This window comes from Serinus canaria, chromosome 1A (assembly GCF_022539315.1).
Source record: "Serinus canaria isolate serCan28SL12 chromosome 1A, serCan2020, whole genome shotgun sequence".
In the NCBI taxonomy this organism is placed as follows: Eukaryota; Metazoa; Chordata; class Aves; order Passeriformes; family Fringillidae; genus Serinus; species Serinus canaria.
The window spans coordinates 32489822-32508741 of record NC_066314.1 but is presented as its reverse complement, the minus strand read 5'-3'; the positions used below and the strand labels follow the sequence as shown (position 1 = coordinate 32508741).

At 38.6% G+C, this 18920-nt stretch overlaps 2 protein-coding genes across 5 annotated transcripts in view; both read right to left on the bottom strand.

Moving 5' to 3' along the window:
• The window catches only part of MSRB3 (methionine sulfoxide reductase B3), an 81988-nt gene extending 78156 nt beyond the window's left edge, over positions 1 to 3832 (bottom strand). For 2 of the 4 annotated variants that reach the window (XM_030238534.2, XM_050969767.1), the window contains exon 1: positions 3619 to 3708. Coding sequence is in view for 1 of the 4 variants with exons in the window: in XM_030238532.2 (XP_030094392.1) it covers positions 3632 to 3832 (201 nt within the window). In the remaining 3 variants the exon portion in view is untranslated. Of the gene's footprint in view, positions 1 to 3618 lie in introns of all 4 variants that reach the window. The other 2 variants (XM_030238532.2, XM_030238535.2) reach the window with 2 other exon arrangements.
• A 955-nt stretch (positions 3833 to 4787) lies between these two features.
• The window catches only part of LEMD3 (LEM domain containing 3), a 41718-nt gene continuing 27585 nt past the window's right edge, over positions 4788 to 18920 (bottom strand). The window contains exons 7-13 of the mRNA XM_018919589.3: positions 18369 to 18470; positions 17252 to 17354; positions 16835 to 17013; positions 10149 to 10230; positions 7369 to 7474; positions 7204 to 7282; positions 4788 to 6975 (exon numbers count right to left, since the gene is read on the bottom strand). Coding sequence (XP_018775134.3) covers positions 6812 to 6975; positions 7204 to 7282; positions 7369 to 7474; positions 10149 to 10230; positions 16835 to 17013; positions 17252 to 17354; positions 18369 to 18470 — 815 coding nt within the window. The 3' untranslated portion in view covers positions 4788 to 6811. The remainder of the gene's footprint in view (positions 6976 to 7203; positions 7283 to 7368; positions 7475 to 10148; positions 10231 to 16834; positions 17014 to 17251; positions 17355 to 18368; positions 18471 to 18920) is intronic.

The window sequence follows — 18920 nt, the reverse complement described above, 5'->3', positions numbered from 1 at the left end:
TATTGTTCTTGCCTGTTTTGGGCTAGTATTGTTCAATTCCTCAGATCCTAAAGTCCTTATTGCAAAAAGCCTCTTTATTCCCAGTTCCAGTTGCTAGATTGTGTGGTTTTCAGATAATGCTGAATTGAGGTTGCTAAATGAGAACCAGAAGGCTGGAGCTAAGCAGATAAATTATAATTTCCAATTACCTCACCATAAATGGGGTTCCCAAAGAATTCTTCTACCCTATTTTCACACAAAAAAACCAGATCAGCATCTTTACAGACTAAAGACACAAAAATCCCTGTTAAAATACACAATGACATTCTTCAACTTCTGGTAGAAATTTATAATGCGTTGTGTGTTTCCTTCCTTTTCTTAAGTGGTTAGTTGAAAATTACTTTATAAACACTGCTAGTTGGTTATACATTCACAAAATACCACAGAGAAGGACTTAAATCTTTGGGTTTGTGCTTTTTTTTTTTTTAAATAGTACATATTAATAGCTCACTGAGAACCAAAGATTCTTTGAGGGAAATGAAGCCTCTGAAAAGATAACAATAAATCCTACCAAAGCAAGGTGAGTAAGGGAAGGGAAAGTTAGCCTGTAACCACTTCTTACTCTATGAGACACACCAGAAAAAAAAAAAAAAGAAGGAAAAAAAGAAGCCCCAAAAGCTCTCAGGATTTTTGTTGTTCTGTTTAAAAGACCTCTGTTTTGTTTGGAGAAAGTAACCTTGAAAAAACTCCATGTATGGACATGATTACTCCCGAGCAAGAAACACCCTATTTCTGTCTAGTCTCGTAGTTTGTTCCAAAATAAGCATACCAACTTCTGAGTTACTCAGGGAAAGATAAATCCACACCTGACTTTATTTGACAGTAATTCCTAATTATAATGTCATAAACACACCAGAAATTTGAGGGTCCATGTGGGGGTCTTTTGGCTAAGGAACCCTTAAACTAGAGCTACACGAGCTATAATTAGGCCAATGCTTATCTCACTCTCCTATCAGTTAAAGCCTCCATAGCTTAAGTTCATACATAGTCTGGGTGCTACCCAAACCGCAGCTTTTAATGAAAAAGAAAAATAATAGAAAGGGAAAAATAAGGTCATTTTCCCTACCTATGACTGATATAATGCTGCATGTAGCTTAAGAGTTGCTCTGTAATGAGGACACACTCACTTGAATTATGCAGCCCAACAAAGCTATCTCCAAATTGGATGGCTTTACTGCATTGCTGGCTTGTAGCAATGCCAGTCAGATGCAGACAGGCAGACTTCTTAACCTTCTGTCTGAGAAGATTAAATCCTTAACAGTGTGTTTTCTTCTCTTCCCCTACTGACTCTTATTACCCCATCTTTTCAAATAAGTAACAAAAGAACTGTTAACAATCCACCTAGTAGAGAAGTTCTATTTTCTAGCATTTCTAATGTAATAAATAGGCTGGATCTCCAATGATACAGAAACAAGTATCAGCTTACAAAGCTGACAAAACACGAGTAGGTAAACAAGATCCTCCCATACCTTCATAAATAACAGGGCAAAGGACCAAATACCTCCCTCACGTGCAAGCTGGCCCTTACCAAACAGCTGTAAGGAATTATGGTATGTACAAACAAAAAATAAGGAATTCTTACAGTATGTACTGACATAAACATCTGAATTAACTAACCCCTGTAAGAGTGGTAACTAACTGCTACCACTTGGAAAAATGATCAAGGTCAATCAGTCAAAAGACTTTATTTTTGTCTAGGATCAACTACTTTATATGGCTTTGCTACCAAATATAGAAACATTACCCCATCTACAAAGGCACTATTTTTAAAGATTGTGCTTTTGGAAGAAAAATAGAATTGTTTTTTTCCTCCTCAAAGATTATTCCAAATGTGTATTATTAAGATCCAAGGTACATCAGATGGGAAAAGGACTGACTGACCAACCACATTCTGGACTGAACTATATATTGTTTAACTCCACTAATTTTAACAGTTTTAACAAAGCAATGCAGAACTTTATTTTTTAAAAATCCTTTTTAATCTCAAAATTCTAGGATTATTTAGTAACTTTGGTTAAGCTGCTAACCATAGTTATTTCCCTACATAAATTTTAAAAGACAGTTGAAAAATATCGTTCTAAAATAAGCCATGTCTAAAATGAGGCAGGAGATTCTTTTAGAAACTATGAGCAAACGTCTGATTAAGATGACAAGCCACATGGAAACTACTCCCAGAATCAGACTCAAAGGGCACTGTTACCAACCAAATTTGGCAGACAAGGAATCATGACGAACTGCAAAGGCACGCAGCAACGTAACAAAAAGTTGGGAATCATCAGCAAATAAGACAGAAAGCACTTGTGTCTACTCAGCAAGGGCAAGAACATAAGCAGGACGAATTATAAGCATTAAATTCTGTATTCAAATGAGTGGCACTGTGATATAGTGGGAGTGGAGATCGATGTTCCATTTACAGGTGACTTGCCATAAGCAAGCTGTATCAGTAAGGCAAACTATCTGGCTATTGCAGATTTCTCATTCTGACTTCTATCTGTCCAGAGAGTGCATCTTCAGAACAGATTTAATAGCAACAACAGAGAAAGAGCTAAAAGCATGACATATATAATGTAAGGCTCAGTACTTTCTGAAATGCTGTGTTCAGGGTCAGAACGCTTACAGTGACTGCCTTACAGCATTTATCATGAGGTAACAGTTGACATTCGGCCTTATCTGCAGATAACTACTGTTAGATTCGGCATTTTTAATACACAGCTATGCTTGTTTAAGATCACTGTGCCTTCAGACAGTCTTTGAGCTAAGAGGGTGATGACTGAAAATTCAGCTCAAGCAGGAAAGCCAGCGTTTACAGCTTATTTGTCAAATACTACAGGAAGCTTAATTAAGTCTCATTTCTGTTTCCAGGAATATTATAATGCACCAAGTACAGCTACATCAACTTGGGCAAGGGACTGTGAGAATTAAATTCTACTTCATCCTTAGCATCGATTTTATCTGTCAGAAGAATAACACCAAACAAACCTAGTCAGTGAACACACTGAGCTTCCCCAGAAAAACATAACCAAATTCTGAGCTCATTTGAGAAGTTTAAGATCCTTTTTTGACCTAGCGCTGCACAATTTACCGAGCTGGGGATCGCGGCTAAACTGAACTCATTACGCACTTGGTCAAACGCTGCTTCCCCGAGCCAGCTATTCTGCTGTGCACCCCGTTTGAGCCAGGAGCTCCAGCTACCGCGCAGGACACCCGGAGCCCGGGGCTGCGCCGCGCCACGGTCCAGGCGCTGCGGCGGCCACGGGAACGGCCAGGATGCGGCCGGGATGCGGGGGCGACGAGCGCTCTCAGGGGTTCGCTCCGTGGCACGGGGACCGACAGAGCGACTCCCGACCCCAGCCCCCCTCTCGGCCGCCAGCAGGGGCCGCGGGATCCCCCTTAGCACCGACCCGCTCCCCTCCGCTCCCGCCGCAGCCCCGGCAGGTGCGGCCCAGCCCGGCCCGGCCCGGCCCCTCGCGCCGCCGGGGCCACTCCTCCCCTCGACCCCGCCGCAGCCCCCGGCCCGCCCTCCCCGCGGCACGGCAGCGGGGGCCGGTGTGGAGGCGGGGGCCCGGGCGCAGCTCCTACCTTCGGTTCCTACCTGCGGCTCCTGCGGCGGCCGCCAGCGCCAGGCAGAGCGCGGGGAGCAGCGGCGGCGGCGCAGCGCGCATGGGAGCGGCCCGAGGGAGCGAGCGAGCGGCCCCGGCCCCCCCGCCCCGCGGGAGCGCAGTGACGGGCCCGCCGCCCGGGGAGCATGACGGGAAATTCCTGGGCACCGGCGGCCAACGCCAAATATGAACATGGAGCCGGGAGACTCCCGCCGCACGCCCGGCACGACCCGCCAGTGCGGGGAGGCGGCCGGGACTCTGCCCCGTCCCGCCGCCGCGGCACGGCCGAAGTGCCCTGTCCTAAAGGGTTAAAGGGTGCGCTTCGGGCAGGCCGACGAAAGCGGCTCCTCGTCCCTTTCAAGAAACGTTCCTGCAGTTCCAAGAGAGCCGCGGCCGCAGCGCTCGGGCCGAGCGGAGCCGACGCTGCCGTGACCCTCAGCTGCCCGCGCGGCGCCGGCCGGGAGCGGGGACAGCGCTGCCAGCGCCGCAGCGGCTCCGGCCCACGGCTCCCACCCAGAGACAGCTCCTCACGTTATCACTGACCCCGAAACTACGACAGCTCAGTGCCCACCGTGCCTAGCTTCTAAAAAAGAGGGAACTGAACGACATCGAACTTCTTCCTCCTCCTGCTCCCCTTCCTCACGGGACACCGATATGTATGGGGGACAAATTATTGTAAATGATGGACTTACACACCCTTCTTTGTTCCTCCTAGCCCCCAAACCTTCAACCTGTCACTAAATTGTCAAACTGCATAAGATAATGACAGGAAAAAAGCTAACCTCTTCTGTTACTCTATCAAAATCCCTTTCATGACTCCTAGTACCTCAAAATATGAGAAGCTGAAAGCACAAGGTTAAGGCTTTTCACCCCTGTCCTTTTAACAGGGGAGACAACAGGGGGACATGGCATGTCCACGACTTAGGAAGCAATGTAATGTCCCTGCACTCCCTGTGTACAAAATCAGGACAAGTCAACCTGACAGTTAAGTAAAACTCGGCTGTCTGTGTCAGCTCATGGCAGCACCTGTTCACACCCTAATAAATACTAAAATCTAATTACATGTAACAAATCCATCTCCCCCTCCACCCCAGATAAGAAAAGCATTTGAGTCAGAGACACCCAAATATCTAGAAGGTGAGACACATATAAAAACCCCTAATAAACCTTTAATTCGAGTCTGGTTTGGTTTTTTGTTTGTTTTTACAGGATAGGGTGACAAGTTACAACAAACATCTGATTTTTCTCAAATGTTCAGATATTATACATATTCCCCTGTCTTGCAGGAAGGGATATCAGTCAACTTAACAGTTTAAGGTAAAATAAGCTGCATAATAGTACATATTACAATTAAAATGTACAGTGTTTACAAGAAGTATATCTTAGAAGCAAGATAGATGCATTTGCATCGAGGCAACCTTTTAAAATGCCACAGCTATTTTTACATTCACTCTTGCAACAGGTCACAAGATGGGGTCACTAAGGTCAGGTTAACAAATCACTATGATGCACATCAAATACAACAAAATTAGTTTATATACATATATATAATACATATACATGTATATTATACATATACATATATGTATATAATAAAACTCATCAAAAATCTACCAGACCTGGCACAATCCACTTACCCATCAAAAATATGTACTTGTCCTTGGTAAGCAGAATTCTGCATGGCTGATTATATATTATATATACTCATTCATTAGCATCTGAGACATAAAACTGAGGATTTAAAATTTTTCAGTTAACAAACTCTCCAATAATAAACATGGTGCCCACAAAAGCACAAAGGTAAGGCACAATAGGATTTCCTGTTGCAGAATAGTGTGCATCATGTTTACTTAACTGTAAGAAAAACGTGCATTATTTGTGCAAGTTCATGCTGCAGATCCATCATATCTACAAAGTAAAGTGAGTTTCAGTAAAATTTGTGGGACTGGTGTGCTTCCAGTCTCACCTCCTACAGGATGTTCAGCTGGATAACTAAGTAAAATGGTTGTAGGAGTGGGGATTAGTAAAGCCAGTAATCTTAGATTTGCAACTAAGCTTCTCAGCAACAATTTTGTACTTCTAGGTAAACATTAGTAAATTTACAAGCTTGGAATCACAAGATTTACTGTCAGCTGCACTAGATTGCATGAGCCAAAATTGTTGCAAGGAAGGAATTTTTAAATTTTAACATAGAAATGGATAATTAAAACATGTTATAATATAAATACTGGGAATGTCATTTAATCCAATGGTATTTTGTCACAGCCCTGACACTTGTAATAATAAATACAGCTTTTCACAAAATATTTTTCCAGTATCTGCCAATTGCTTCTTTATTGCTCACAAATTTGAATTCATTACAATTGGTATCAGACCTTTCACACAAAATCAGTCAGGTATTTTATATAAAACCTATAAAAGATATTTAACCTGTATCCAACATTTTTAAGTATTTGGCCTCTTGTCATGGTACAGCCAAAACCATATAAAACAACAGGTTTTGAATAAAATAGGAAGCTTATTTGCTGCTTCGACGCAGACATCCTCACAGAACACAACCCTTTTTGCCACCACCAGCATTTACAATTATATACAAAACCCAGTACATCCGCAATCAGATTATCTTCCCTCACATTGATATGCAACCACTAATGCCAAATTCACTTTCCCCATACCCCAGCTGCAGAAAAAGATTTTTATATAGCAACAAAAATCTAATATTGACTGAATTTTTTTTTTTAACTTATTCACCATCAGGAACTGTAGGTTGCTTGTTACAAAATACCCACAAGATTATTTCACAGGAAACTATGGAAATACAGGAAGTCTTCTTTTCTCCATGCTTTTGTATTAGCAAAAACACTTCTTGGTGCAAAGATACGTCACCACATCTGCAAATGTATATTGAAATCGGTATTCCTCATGCAAAACTTAAATGCATTGGTTTACTATAGCCCCAGAAAACTTTGTGAAACAACTGGTTTTTCCTTTTTTGTCAGCTCAGTATTACTGCCTCATTGCTAAGTCCCTTTGGAAACAAGACTTCTGGAACGTTCAAACTTTTATTTAATCTTTAAAGTATTACATACAAAAAGCACTAAAAAAGGAAGACGGCGGCCAAACAGGAACATTCCTGTGGCACGTAACAGTCCTAGCAGTCGTAGAAAGTCTTCTCAGGAACTTCCCTGAGAATTAGTTGTGCCTGTCCGAAGACGCAGATGTGACATAGAGTTCATGTGTTTGTTTGATGGCTTCAGTGGAGTGTTACAAGTAAGAGCCTGGGGAAAACGATGATGATACCGATCTAGTCGCAGGTATTTTACTGTTACCAGCTTTCCTATGAGGCAAAGAAACAGGAAAAGAGAAACCTTCTTGTTCAGTATTATTGCATTTTGCTTCAGGACATAAAACACAAATATTTCATTACATCAAAATTAGGTTTTTTTTAACTGCTCAATACTTCAGATACAAAACATTTCACCATTTAAAAGAACTCCAACTGCACCCATCTTCTGCACCCATGGTAATTTCTACCCATGTTTTGTTATAAACTCCCATTCCTTACCATCGAACCAAGAGCCATGTAATGCCTTGAAAGCCTTTCCAGCATACTCCGGGGAGAGACACTTGACATATACACAGCCCTAAGTAAGAGAAAGAGGGATTTGGGTTTTTTGTAAGTCCAGCTGAAAAGGATGAAGTATTAAGATGCTACTGGAAAGATACTCACCTCACGTGAATTTTTGTCTACAGCAATGTGAACAATTCCATCATTATCACTGCACTTCTCCAAGATTGCTTCTTGAATTGCTAGATGCCAGTGATCACCTATTTCCCTAGGAAAACAATGGAAGATTTAAGGGACTACGTAATTTTTAAAACATTCACAACATTCTCATACTTCCCTACTGAGTCTGGTTTCTCTGTCTCTTTACATAATTTTCCAGTAAATGCCTCTGGGACAGTTTAAGTACTTTTCCTACTGAACACACTGTAAATTGGCTCCTATAGTCCACTTTAGAAAATTCAACCCTACAAATCAAAAGGAATAACCTCTATTTGGGGAGTGGGGTGTTGTCCTAAAATGGGCTTATCCAACTGGCGCTTACACTGATAGTTAAAAAAACATGTTTCTGCCTTGCATAGTAAATGTCTAGAACACACAACAAAGTCTGATGCTGTGATGTGAGGGTTCATAATGTACAAGTGAACAAGTTGGACAAGTTGTTCCCTTGATATGATTCCTGTCTGACTTTTGGCGGTAGAGAGATGATTATTTGCTGTGCTAACATTAATAAAAACAAGTTAACTGGTATATTCCCAGAGGATTCTCAAGTCAAGAAAAAAGACCTGTTTCATGAGGCTGCTTCTAACAGCTACTGGTGTAATCACTGAAAGGAATTCAGTAATTATTGTTAGTATACAGTCACTGTAAGAGCAGCTAAAACTAGTTTTGTTAAACATACCTTGCACCCACAGCAAACACCAAAACAATACTTGGCAATCTAATCACAGACACTGGTACATTCTGTGTTTTAGGTGGATGAAAGTATTCATCCTTTTCAGGTCTGGAACAAGAGCATAAGCCTCCTTCCTCTAATGACACAAGCAGATTAATAATACAGTTTGTCTTGCACTGAGGGCTTTGGATTTCTGTTTGTGTTTTCTTTAAGATAACTCCAAGGGTATGATAAGAACTATTTCCATTAGCAACAGACCTCTGAAAGACAGCTCACAGAAGAAGAATGCACTAAGGAGTACAATATGGAAGTGGATGCAGTATCCCACTATGAATGTAATCCAGCAGTCTAGTAATGGAGCTAGGTCAACTTCCAAAAGAAAAGGGCTACAAAAAGTCAATGTATTAGAAGTTGCAATGTTCAAAATAGCTGACTGGAAATAGGCACCAAAGACAAGTGTCAAAACACAACTCCTAGTCTATAAATGTTGGGGCTTTTTAATGCACCTGTTGGGCATGGACTGGGCCAGTTCTGAAAAACACTGAAGCTTACAACAAAGATATAGGCTAAAAAGGGAGACTGTTCTGACAAAAATAACACCTCAGTAATCAGCTCCATTGACAGCAGACATTTTGAACTGCTAACATTCTGAAACAGGAAAGTAGCCAATAGGGCATAGCAATAAATATTACAGTGAAGCTTCAGGAATTGACTTATTTCAGTACCACTCAGACTAACCAATACAGCTCACAAAGTCTCCTTTGAAGCAAAGACAATAAGGATGTTGATATCACTTAAAATTCTCTGCAAATCTCATGTTTTAATCCTCCTACAGGAGGATCAATTTGCTTCAAGAACAACCCCTGAAATTTCAGTCTTGCTCACCCTACTGCAACCTGAAAATTATTACAGAAGCCACAGAAGCTGGTATCTTTGACCAGACATTAAATCTTAAAGACATTGAGAAAAGGGTTTTGGAGTACTTCTCTATGCTAGGGGTAACACACTGTCTTCAGCTAAATTAACTAACAGCTTTTCAGTTAATAAGGCAAGGAACTAAAGTAATTAAGTGTGGCTAGAAAAAAAGGCTGAATAAATACATCCAACCTTTGCAATCACTCGTCTCCATACTCTGATGTCCTCCCCTACATCCTGTCCTAATCAATAAGTTGTATTATTGAGGTAGCATCTCACATGTACCCTTGTAAGACACAGCATTTGTATTTTTCCCTTGTACAATCACATTAAGGCAAAATTTACTCCAGAGAAGTTATTGGAGTCCCTGTATCTCTTTACAGTGGACAAAGAGACTTCAATGCTTAGACAGGATTATCTGGCATAACCTATGTGTTAGTTCCCAACTCCTACCATGATCTAGTACAGAGCCAAAGGGGATATAACAGAATAGTGAAGTGGATGAAGATTTAAAAGACTACAAAAAAATTAATTATTTTTCCTTAGCCCTTGGTACATGAAACAAGGCTTGTTACTTATTCATACACAGTACATCAGAATTATGAGAATTACATGAGCATTAGAAGCCAGTACACAGCACTAATTTGTTCCCACTACAAAAATCCATTTGCTTCAAAATCAGGCAGTCACAGTTCCATAAAGTAATAAGTGATTTAAATTCAGCCTTTTAAATGTAAACTGTGCAAGCTTTGTAGCAATCCAAATACTCCAGAACATTGAACAATACTTAAAAAACTTACAATCTGTTGTCAGGCCAAATGAGTCTCCTCTGTCAGTTGATACAATTGAACATTTACAAATTGAATTAATGGATAAAGATCAGCTATTGCACCAAATAGCTTGACTATATGTGACATCCTTCAAGAAAGACACAGAGCAATACAACGAAGGACAGAAGACAGACGGTTAAGATTTTTTTATGCCTTCGCATAGATGTTAAGAGAAACATTTTTTTTACAACCTGTTTTTTTCAACACATTCATGTTTCTTCACTTCTTCCAAACCCCTCTCAGAGGTAAGAAATGGACTCTTCCAAAAGAATGCAGAAACACAGACAGATAACTGTTTTACTTACATAACAGGATCAAACATATTGCGAATCTTTAGACATGGTGTCAAGCTGTTCGGTGGTGAATTTCTTCTATCTAGATGAAATGCTAGAAATAAAAATAAATTAAATACTAATTATTTACAGGCACAATACCATTGACGTAAGAAATGTCAACTTTATACATTGATACCTTTCTAGTTTTACTCAGAAAAAAAGTTTATTTCATATATGAAAGAATTCACACAAATTAGTTTCACAAAGTCTTCTACCACACTGAAGAAAACATACCATATTTAGCTGAATTTTTTATACTTAAAACCTTTACATTTAAGGCACTCTCTTGTATCCAGGCCACATGGAAGGAATTCAGGATATTTTTAAAAATACCATATTCTTGAAAAGAAAAGATTTGCCCTACATTTCCATGAAAAGACAGATATACACAACACCTGGAGTAAACTCTTGGAACTGGAAGTTAACCATACAGTTCTAACTGGCTGATGAAATTTTAATTTCTTCCACTTTTGGGGCAATATGCTGCCCATCTGGCTAATAAATAAGGAGACCTTAAGATGGATGTTGCATTACATTTGTAGTGCAGTAACATGTCAAGGATGCTCTAGAAGGACAGAGCTTTTATAGCCCTAAATGATCACACATGATCAGAAGCTTCTAAAAATCTGAAATGAAACATACCAGTGGATAAAATAAATATAAGAAGATAAATGAAAATGAAAAATGACAGAGTAACTCAAAGCTGAACAGTGCCACAAAATACATTCTGAAATCCTAAAATAAATATTAACTTCTCTAAAGTTCACAAGTTCCACTTGTGAGAGTCACAAGAGAAGACTGTACCATGAGAAAAGGAATCAAGGAGCACTTCAGATTCAGATAAGGCAGCTCCATGCCTTGAGAAGGGCCAACAAATCAGCAGCAGAAATGAAAGGAGATAGCCTAGCAAAACAGCTTTCAAGGCTTGAAGGAAATTTTGCTTTCAAGATTGAGATTAAGTAGATTCAAGAGTTTAAACATAAGATTAAAATCTCAACAAAAAAACTGCAGTTAACACTTCTCCTTTGCAATCCTACTTTAGAAAAATTTGACATACTCAAGATGTTACATTCCAAGGGTCAGAGGTGTCTGTTTTGGGTAGATGTCTGTGCTTCTTACTGCTGATCTTTTAAAATCTTGAAAGTACATCCAAAATACATGAACACTGCTGCTCTTCTGTATGCCACCCAAACAAAAACCATGTCACACAGACAAAATTAAGTCATGTGAGAAGACACTGCTTGTGAAAGACAAGCACGAACCAAGAGAAAATTCACTGCCTGGAGATACTGCATAGAAAACCTTCTTATGTAAATTCCCAAGACAAATAAAATACAATTACCAATCAGAAATTAGAAAAGACAGCCTCCAATTCTAATATCCAAACTACTGCAAGTTCCCCAAATAACTAGAAATGTTCTTATTAAGAATACACATGCACACAGAGTGCAAGTCACCAATACCTGTAACAACTGTCTATTTTTGTCTTGGGAACAGATTTCTAAATATGCTGGTGACACTGCATCAATCTCTAAGCTGCCTGTAGTTTAAGGACAAGTCCTTTTTCAATAGCACATGGTTTTGTAAAGTTTTTTGCCCCTTATTAAAAATTATACATAGGGTATACAATAAAAACTTTACAGAACTAAGCAACATTGAAAAATACATGGACTTACCTTACTTATGGAGGTTGGCTCCAGCAGATCAAGGGTGGGGTGAAATGTCACCAGCATATTGTACACTGGGGCACCACACCATACTGGAGAAGGTGATCTGGGGTGGCCTAGTCATGGACCTGGACCTGAAAAGGTGTGGGGTTGAGGAAATTATGTGCTGATTGTTTATAACTAGGTTTATTCAGCACATGGTTTTAATCCAAGGATAAAGAATCGTGAGGTTATTTGCAGAGATCCTAGACCCAGAGGATCAACATTTCTGCAAGCTGTTTATGAACTGAAAAAAAAATCCATATGGTATTTATGGAAGCAGCTAAACCACTGAGCTATCCAAAAGTAACTAAATGGGGAATTCATTTTAGTGTAGTTATCTATATAAACCAAGCTTTGCCTGTTCCAGTTTCTAATAACTTTGATGTCTTTTTGACTGGAAGATCTCAGGTGCTTACTGAGATAACTTCAGCCAGAGCCTACCATCAGCACAGGACTAAACTGCTTCTAACTTAATGTAACATCCTACCAGTAGAGAAGTGTGCCCAGAGCAGTGCAGCTTATGAAAATAAAGATGAACTCTGCCTTTTCCCAAAAAAACTTCTCAAAATCATGGTAAATTAAAAGTAATTTTTGCAACTCAGATGAAGCTTTTCATGTATAAGGGAAAAAAATTACCATGGAAATCAGTGAGGTGTGAAATTAATGCTAGAATAATAATAACCCTTAATATATATACCAGAAATGGCACCAAAAAGAGAGTGCAGAGAAGACACAGGCAAGTTAATGCTGTACCTACACAGCAAAACTGAAAATAGCATAGTTAAGTGATATCTCTTGAACTTCATTTCACATCTGCAGCAACTGATTCTCCCTCTCCCAAAAAAGAAGTTGTTTCAGTGACAAAGCTGTTCAGAATACAGTACTGATTACTTGAAAAAATTACACTAGTGTGGAGCATACAAAATATTCCTGATAAGGGCATAAGCAAACATAGGACAACAATATAAGCTACACACTGGTTAACTAAGCATCTCACACCTTTTTCTACACAGGTCTAAGGAGTAATGCTTACAAGACAAAGATAAAAAGGTAGAGATGAAATAGGAAAGCTGAGACACAACTTGGTACAGTAAATCACTAGTAGGAAAAACTTCAGGAATTTCATAAATCCCACTTGGAGATAACTGAGCACTTTCAAGAAAAGGAAGCTACTTTTTATTTCATTCATAATTTACTTTGTTTTAATACCTTAAACTGAATACCACAGTATCATTCCAGATTTGAAGAGCAGCAGCAGCTAAACACACGAGCTTTTGTCAACTCATTTATCACTGTCTGTGATGGAACAAGTGTCTCTTGCACTGGCTTTAAAGTGACCATTGAAGAGATTGTAGTACAGCTTTCTATACCCCTTGAATTACTAATATATTATTACTAAAGGAATTCCTAAGTATCATCACCATGGGTTACAAGACAACCCAAAAGATCTTTACATGTGAAATTGATGAACCTGATAAGGCTGAACACTTGCATCAAATATAGGTAGCCATGTTTCTTAAAACCAGGTTTTTCAATGTTAAGCCATGGATCACTGCAATTTATTAAGTACTAACCCTTCTTATCAAAGGCAAGAAAAAAAAAAAAAAGAAAACAATTATCAGAAAATATTGAAATTATGCCCTTTCATATATCATGGGGTTCTTTAATACACATACTGGAAGATACTGAAATTAATATCTTGCCAAAGAGAAGAGTATGGTTAAATTGAAGTTTAATAGTTAATTCAGCTATAGAAGACAAACACAGGATGGATACAGAATTTTACAAGCAGCATGAAATCCAGTTTTCTTGCAATAGTTCAGCATATAATTGTGGTTTGGGGTTTTTTTTGTTTGTTTTTGTTCAGAGAAAGGATTATATTCTCACAAGCTGGGAGGAGGGGTGTCTTTCACAAAAGGTAACAGGTTATCTTCCATGCTGCAGGATGAAATATCACCCCAGATGTGGTACTTCAGAGAACCTCTTTATCTCATCTCCAGAGCCGTCAAGGAACTTTAGCTTGTGCTGTTAGCTTAGCTACACTGCAGCTCTGCCTACCTAGCTTTAGCTTTCTTCAGAGCTCCAGTTATCAAAGGTGTGACAGGACAATTGTATCTGTTCTTTCAAAAGCAAACTGAACATACTAGAATTGTGGGGTTCTCTCCACTGTGAGATTTCATTAAATCACTTGACATGATCAAGATTGTTTCTCAATTGACTATTCTCTTGTACATTGTTTACAAAACATTGCATTTGTCCATCCTACAATTGGCTTACCTACCCTTTTCTTTTCAACAAATACAACTACTGTATCCGTAGGTAATATTTCAAAGGGATGGCACCAGAATTTATTCTGATCCAGAAAAAAAAAATCAAAACAAAACCAAACTGTCAAAACACAGGCTGCATCCTGAAGTACTGGACAAAATGTCACAGTGATGCTTTAACACACTGCTAACAGACAGCAGGCATTAGATCTCAGGCAAGTTACAGGTCTCGCAGTTAAAATGCACCTTATCATTCATGGATATCCTTGTATATGCTGACAGGCCTTTCTGAAAGGTTTTCTTCTTCAATTGCACATGCTCAGGTATTGTTCTCTGCTACAGAGCACCACCACATCTCAGATGGCTAACAAATTGCAAGCTTGAAATTTATTCACAAGATTCAGACCCAAGAATTCACTATGATTTTCTATAGGCTGAACTTGTTCAGGGCACAGCAGTCTTGAAGAGTAACTAGATTTATAAACTTCTACATTCAAACATCAGAACTGGAATATAAACTTAAATTCCAGTTAATGTATACTTCCAAGAAAGGAAGAAAGCCACACATACATGTAGAATTCCTAAAATCAGGAAAGAAATAGCTGGGCAAAAAGCACGAGACTTATTTCCAACAGTCCTTTGAACACAAGGAGTGCAAAATAGAAAGAGCCTTTGCATGTGAAAACTGCCTTTGCCTGCTGACTGTCGTGAGCCCAAATAACCCACTGTCATTTCACCCACCCCACTTCCATGCCTTCGGTTAGAGCCAAAGTATATAATTTCAGTTCTTCAAAGATCTTTGCTAACTTCAAACATAACAAGAAAATCAGAAAAATTGCAATTAAAAGAACTGAAACAGAATGGATTTTGATACATCCTATGCAATAGAAAACAGGAAGTCATAGTACATACTCTAAGCAACATACAGATAAAAGCCACAGCTGAGATAGCAAGTTATTCTGTCCATATTTGCAATAAGCTGAAGTAGGTATCAGATGCTCAAACTGGGATGGTACATATCAGTAGCTACTACAGTAGTCTTTCTAGGAAGTTCTGGAGACCACTGTTCAGTTTACGGTTTTGAATGTATATTACAGGTAGCAAAACACCACCTGAGCTATCACACACTGAGGCATCTCCAGGTGAGGAGAATCCAATCCGATTTCTAATACAGGACAATGTCACTGAGTGATTTATACTGCAATCAAACAGGACTGAGAGCAAATGAGCAGCAAAATGAAACCAGAGCATGATGTTTCCCAGCTTGCATTGAACAATACACTATGTAGAAGATTCAGATTTATAATATATATATAGTTGTAGAAGCTGTGTTCCATTTAAGTGCTTGGTATTCAGTCATGACAGTACTACAGAGATGGAAAAGAAGCAGCTGTTGACAAAAACCACCATTTCTGTACTGCAACTAAAGCATTTGCATATCCCTAATGTACAATGTCCTGGAAAGAAAAGGTTCCACAACTCCTGGAATAAAGTTCACATACACATCTTACTAATGAAAACTTTGAGAAATTGAGAAATCAAGCAACGCAGTTGTCACAGCAGAATGCCACATTACTACTACTGCTAACAGAACCTCAAGCCTGCAGTAGAATTCACATGGAACTTTTCAAAAAGCAGCCCTCATTTCCAATGAATTATTTAAAATGAGAAATGTAATGCTAAAACCAATAGTATAAGTTTTAGAAGTATATAATGGTATTACTTAGTTTCATACTCAGGCAGAGATAGAAATGACCATTCTTATTTAATTGCAAACCAGAATTCAAGGCCTACAGTTTCAATCTGTCATTGACCAAAAAAAAAAGAGGAAACCAAAACCTGAAGCTTAACATGAAGAAAAGCAGAAAGAAAAACCAAGAAAGGTTTTTCAAACCAGGAAAACATGACCACTGCAGACATACAATTGCAAACGTACTGGATTCTTGCCGTTTGGTTTCATGATAAAACTGAAAAGTGACAGACCACTGAAAAATCCATGTATGACAAACTGCCTTCTCTATTAAAGCAAATGCTTTACACCACAGAGTCTGAAAAACAAATGCAGTGTAGAAAAACATTTATGACAGAGCTAGAACATTTAACACTATTAGATGTTCCAAATGCACATTTTCCTAATTGAGGAGTCTTTTGTCCTCAAAGGACAAAAGTCCTTTGAGTCCTTTTAGTCTTTTTGCCTAAAAGGGCAGTTTCCCTTTTAAAATAATTATCTCTTCCTCCTAACTTTGTCTTTAGGCAGCTTACTGGCAACTTAACAGTAGGAAAATTAGGTCTGCAAGATACAATTTACCTGCTGTCATATACAACCAATTACACTACTAACAGTAAGTGTAAGGCATGTCAGAATTTGACCAACTAAAGAGCATTTTTTTTAAATTCACAAAAAGGAAGAAGTAACTCACTTTGGCTAAATAACCACTGCATATTTCTGCAGTAGCTATAACAAAAAAACCCATTTCCCTTGAAAACAAGGCAGACACAATGCACCAAAAGGAAGTCCATACAACAAGATAATAGAGAAATACCACTGACAGTTCATAACGATCCTTAAATGCAAGAGAGAAAACAAGCCTTTCATGCTTGTTTTCAAACAACAGAGTACCATTTGTAAGTTAGATGCATAAATTAAGACAATAATATCTGCAAAATATATCTCAAATACCTTGGCCTTGCCATACTTTCGATGGTATTACTAAAATTTTGTCACATGCTGCAGAAGGTTGCATCCATTTCCAAACCAAGAACTCAGCACCACCTACTCTTCGTGTTTCTGTGCGAACTCTAGATTCATTTGCTGCAAGAAAGTCAACTGCTCTGTTCCAGACTTTATTCATCTTCCTCCTTAAAAATTGAACGAAGAATTACAAAGTTAGCATAGCAACCTGCATAGTTGACATCCACCATGTAAGAGAAATCCAATGCTTTGCCTTCCATCTGTGTCAACAGGAAACTCCAAAATACTATGCTGTGCAATCTATTAAGAAATTAAGTTATTTCTATCCTAAATTAAGTTAGCTGACCAATTTATTTTTACTGGCTTCCCCCCCCTCCCCTTTCAGTACTTCTAGTGAGAACGTACCTGTCCTGAGGGGGTATTAGAGAATCACGCACATGTAAAATTGGCATGTAAGGCTGCAACTCTTTATTTTCTGAACATGCCTCACTGTGGCTTCTTAGAACATCTGAGGACAAAAAAAAAAAACCCAAACTGATAACTATGTAGCTCAGGCAAACATTAAGAAAACTATCACTTCTGGCAATTAAACACCTACTCTGAATGCCGCTCCCAATTTCAATAGTTAGGTTTTTCTGGCATTTTGAAACATTGTTTTCTCCAAAATATTCTTAAAGCAAATTAACCAGGGTATCTATGTATCCCAAATAACTTTGAAGTAAAAGAAGATAGTTCTTACAGTTACTCTTGATTGGTACTTTTTAAGTGTTAGCAAAGATGGACATCTTTGAAAATAAAGCGCTTTCCTTCCACCTCAACAAAACTTGATTTGCAGACAAAAAAGGTAGGCACATGGTTAAAATAGAACAGTTCTGATTCCTCTACCATCTCTGTATTTATCATGACGACCATAAATGAAAACAATAGAGCAACCTAAGTAGGGCTACAAGACTACAAACAGAACCTACTGCTAACACTGTGTCTTCAAGTAGAAAGAGGGGATTTCAGACCTCAGTTATGCATGATATTTTGCCAAAATAACTTATGATAAAAGTAATTAACTAAAAAGCTGCTTTTTCTATGAAAAACCATTAAGGATGGTATTGAGATCTACCACACATTTTAGGATTGGATATTTTATCTGAAGTTAGCTGAAAAAACAGATACAGAAAGCAACATGTCACTATACTTCAGTAAACAAACACCACATTTATATTTGTATTCAATAGTAGGACAAAAAACTGCCAAGTCAATGGCAACTTTATAGACATGTTGATGTAATTCACAAATCACAAGCTTTATGTCAAAAGCTTTGATTAGGTTTAAAGGATGGGCAATAAAAAAAAAAAAAAAAAAAGAGAAACAAAACACAGGGATCACACTGGACCAAGAACTCTAACAGCATGACAACTAGTAAACATGAAGAAACATAACTGAATTAACAGTACTCTGAAAGCTTATACAGAGCTGATACGGATATATCAGACACAAGATATATCAGACACAACTGAACATGCCATACCTATGATTTTCACCACCATATCGTACATCTGCTTTGTTTCTTCTTCCTCTTTTGCCCAACGGTATTTCATGTAGTGTAAGACTCCCCAAACCATTGCTATACCTGCATTAACATGCATAATACACTTTAAGCAGTATTAGAGCATTGGATATTGAACAGAGTTTACAGAGCATACTTCAGAAGTAGACTGAACTATCTAACAAGCACTGTACATTCCAAAGCTAGTGAAATACACTGTACTTGCTGTCTGTAGTTTATACTCTTACACAGGAACACAAATTCTTCCACTTGAAAGAGCAGTTACTTCTAGGAAAACATTTAATTGTTTTAAGAACAGCTCAGTATCCCAGATCATCTTTTCTGGAGTTACTTTTTAAACTTCCTGGAACAAGAGTGAAATATCCTCAAAATTAAGGCTATCATCTTTTTACTGAATAGTTTGCTTTTTCTGATCAGTTCAATACGCAACTTTTGAAAGCCACAAGATATTGCTCTGGCAGGAAAAACGATTTCCCAAAGAATGAATATGTTCAGCTGACTAGAGAAGCAGAT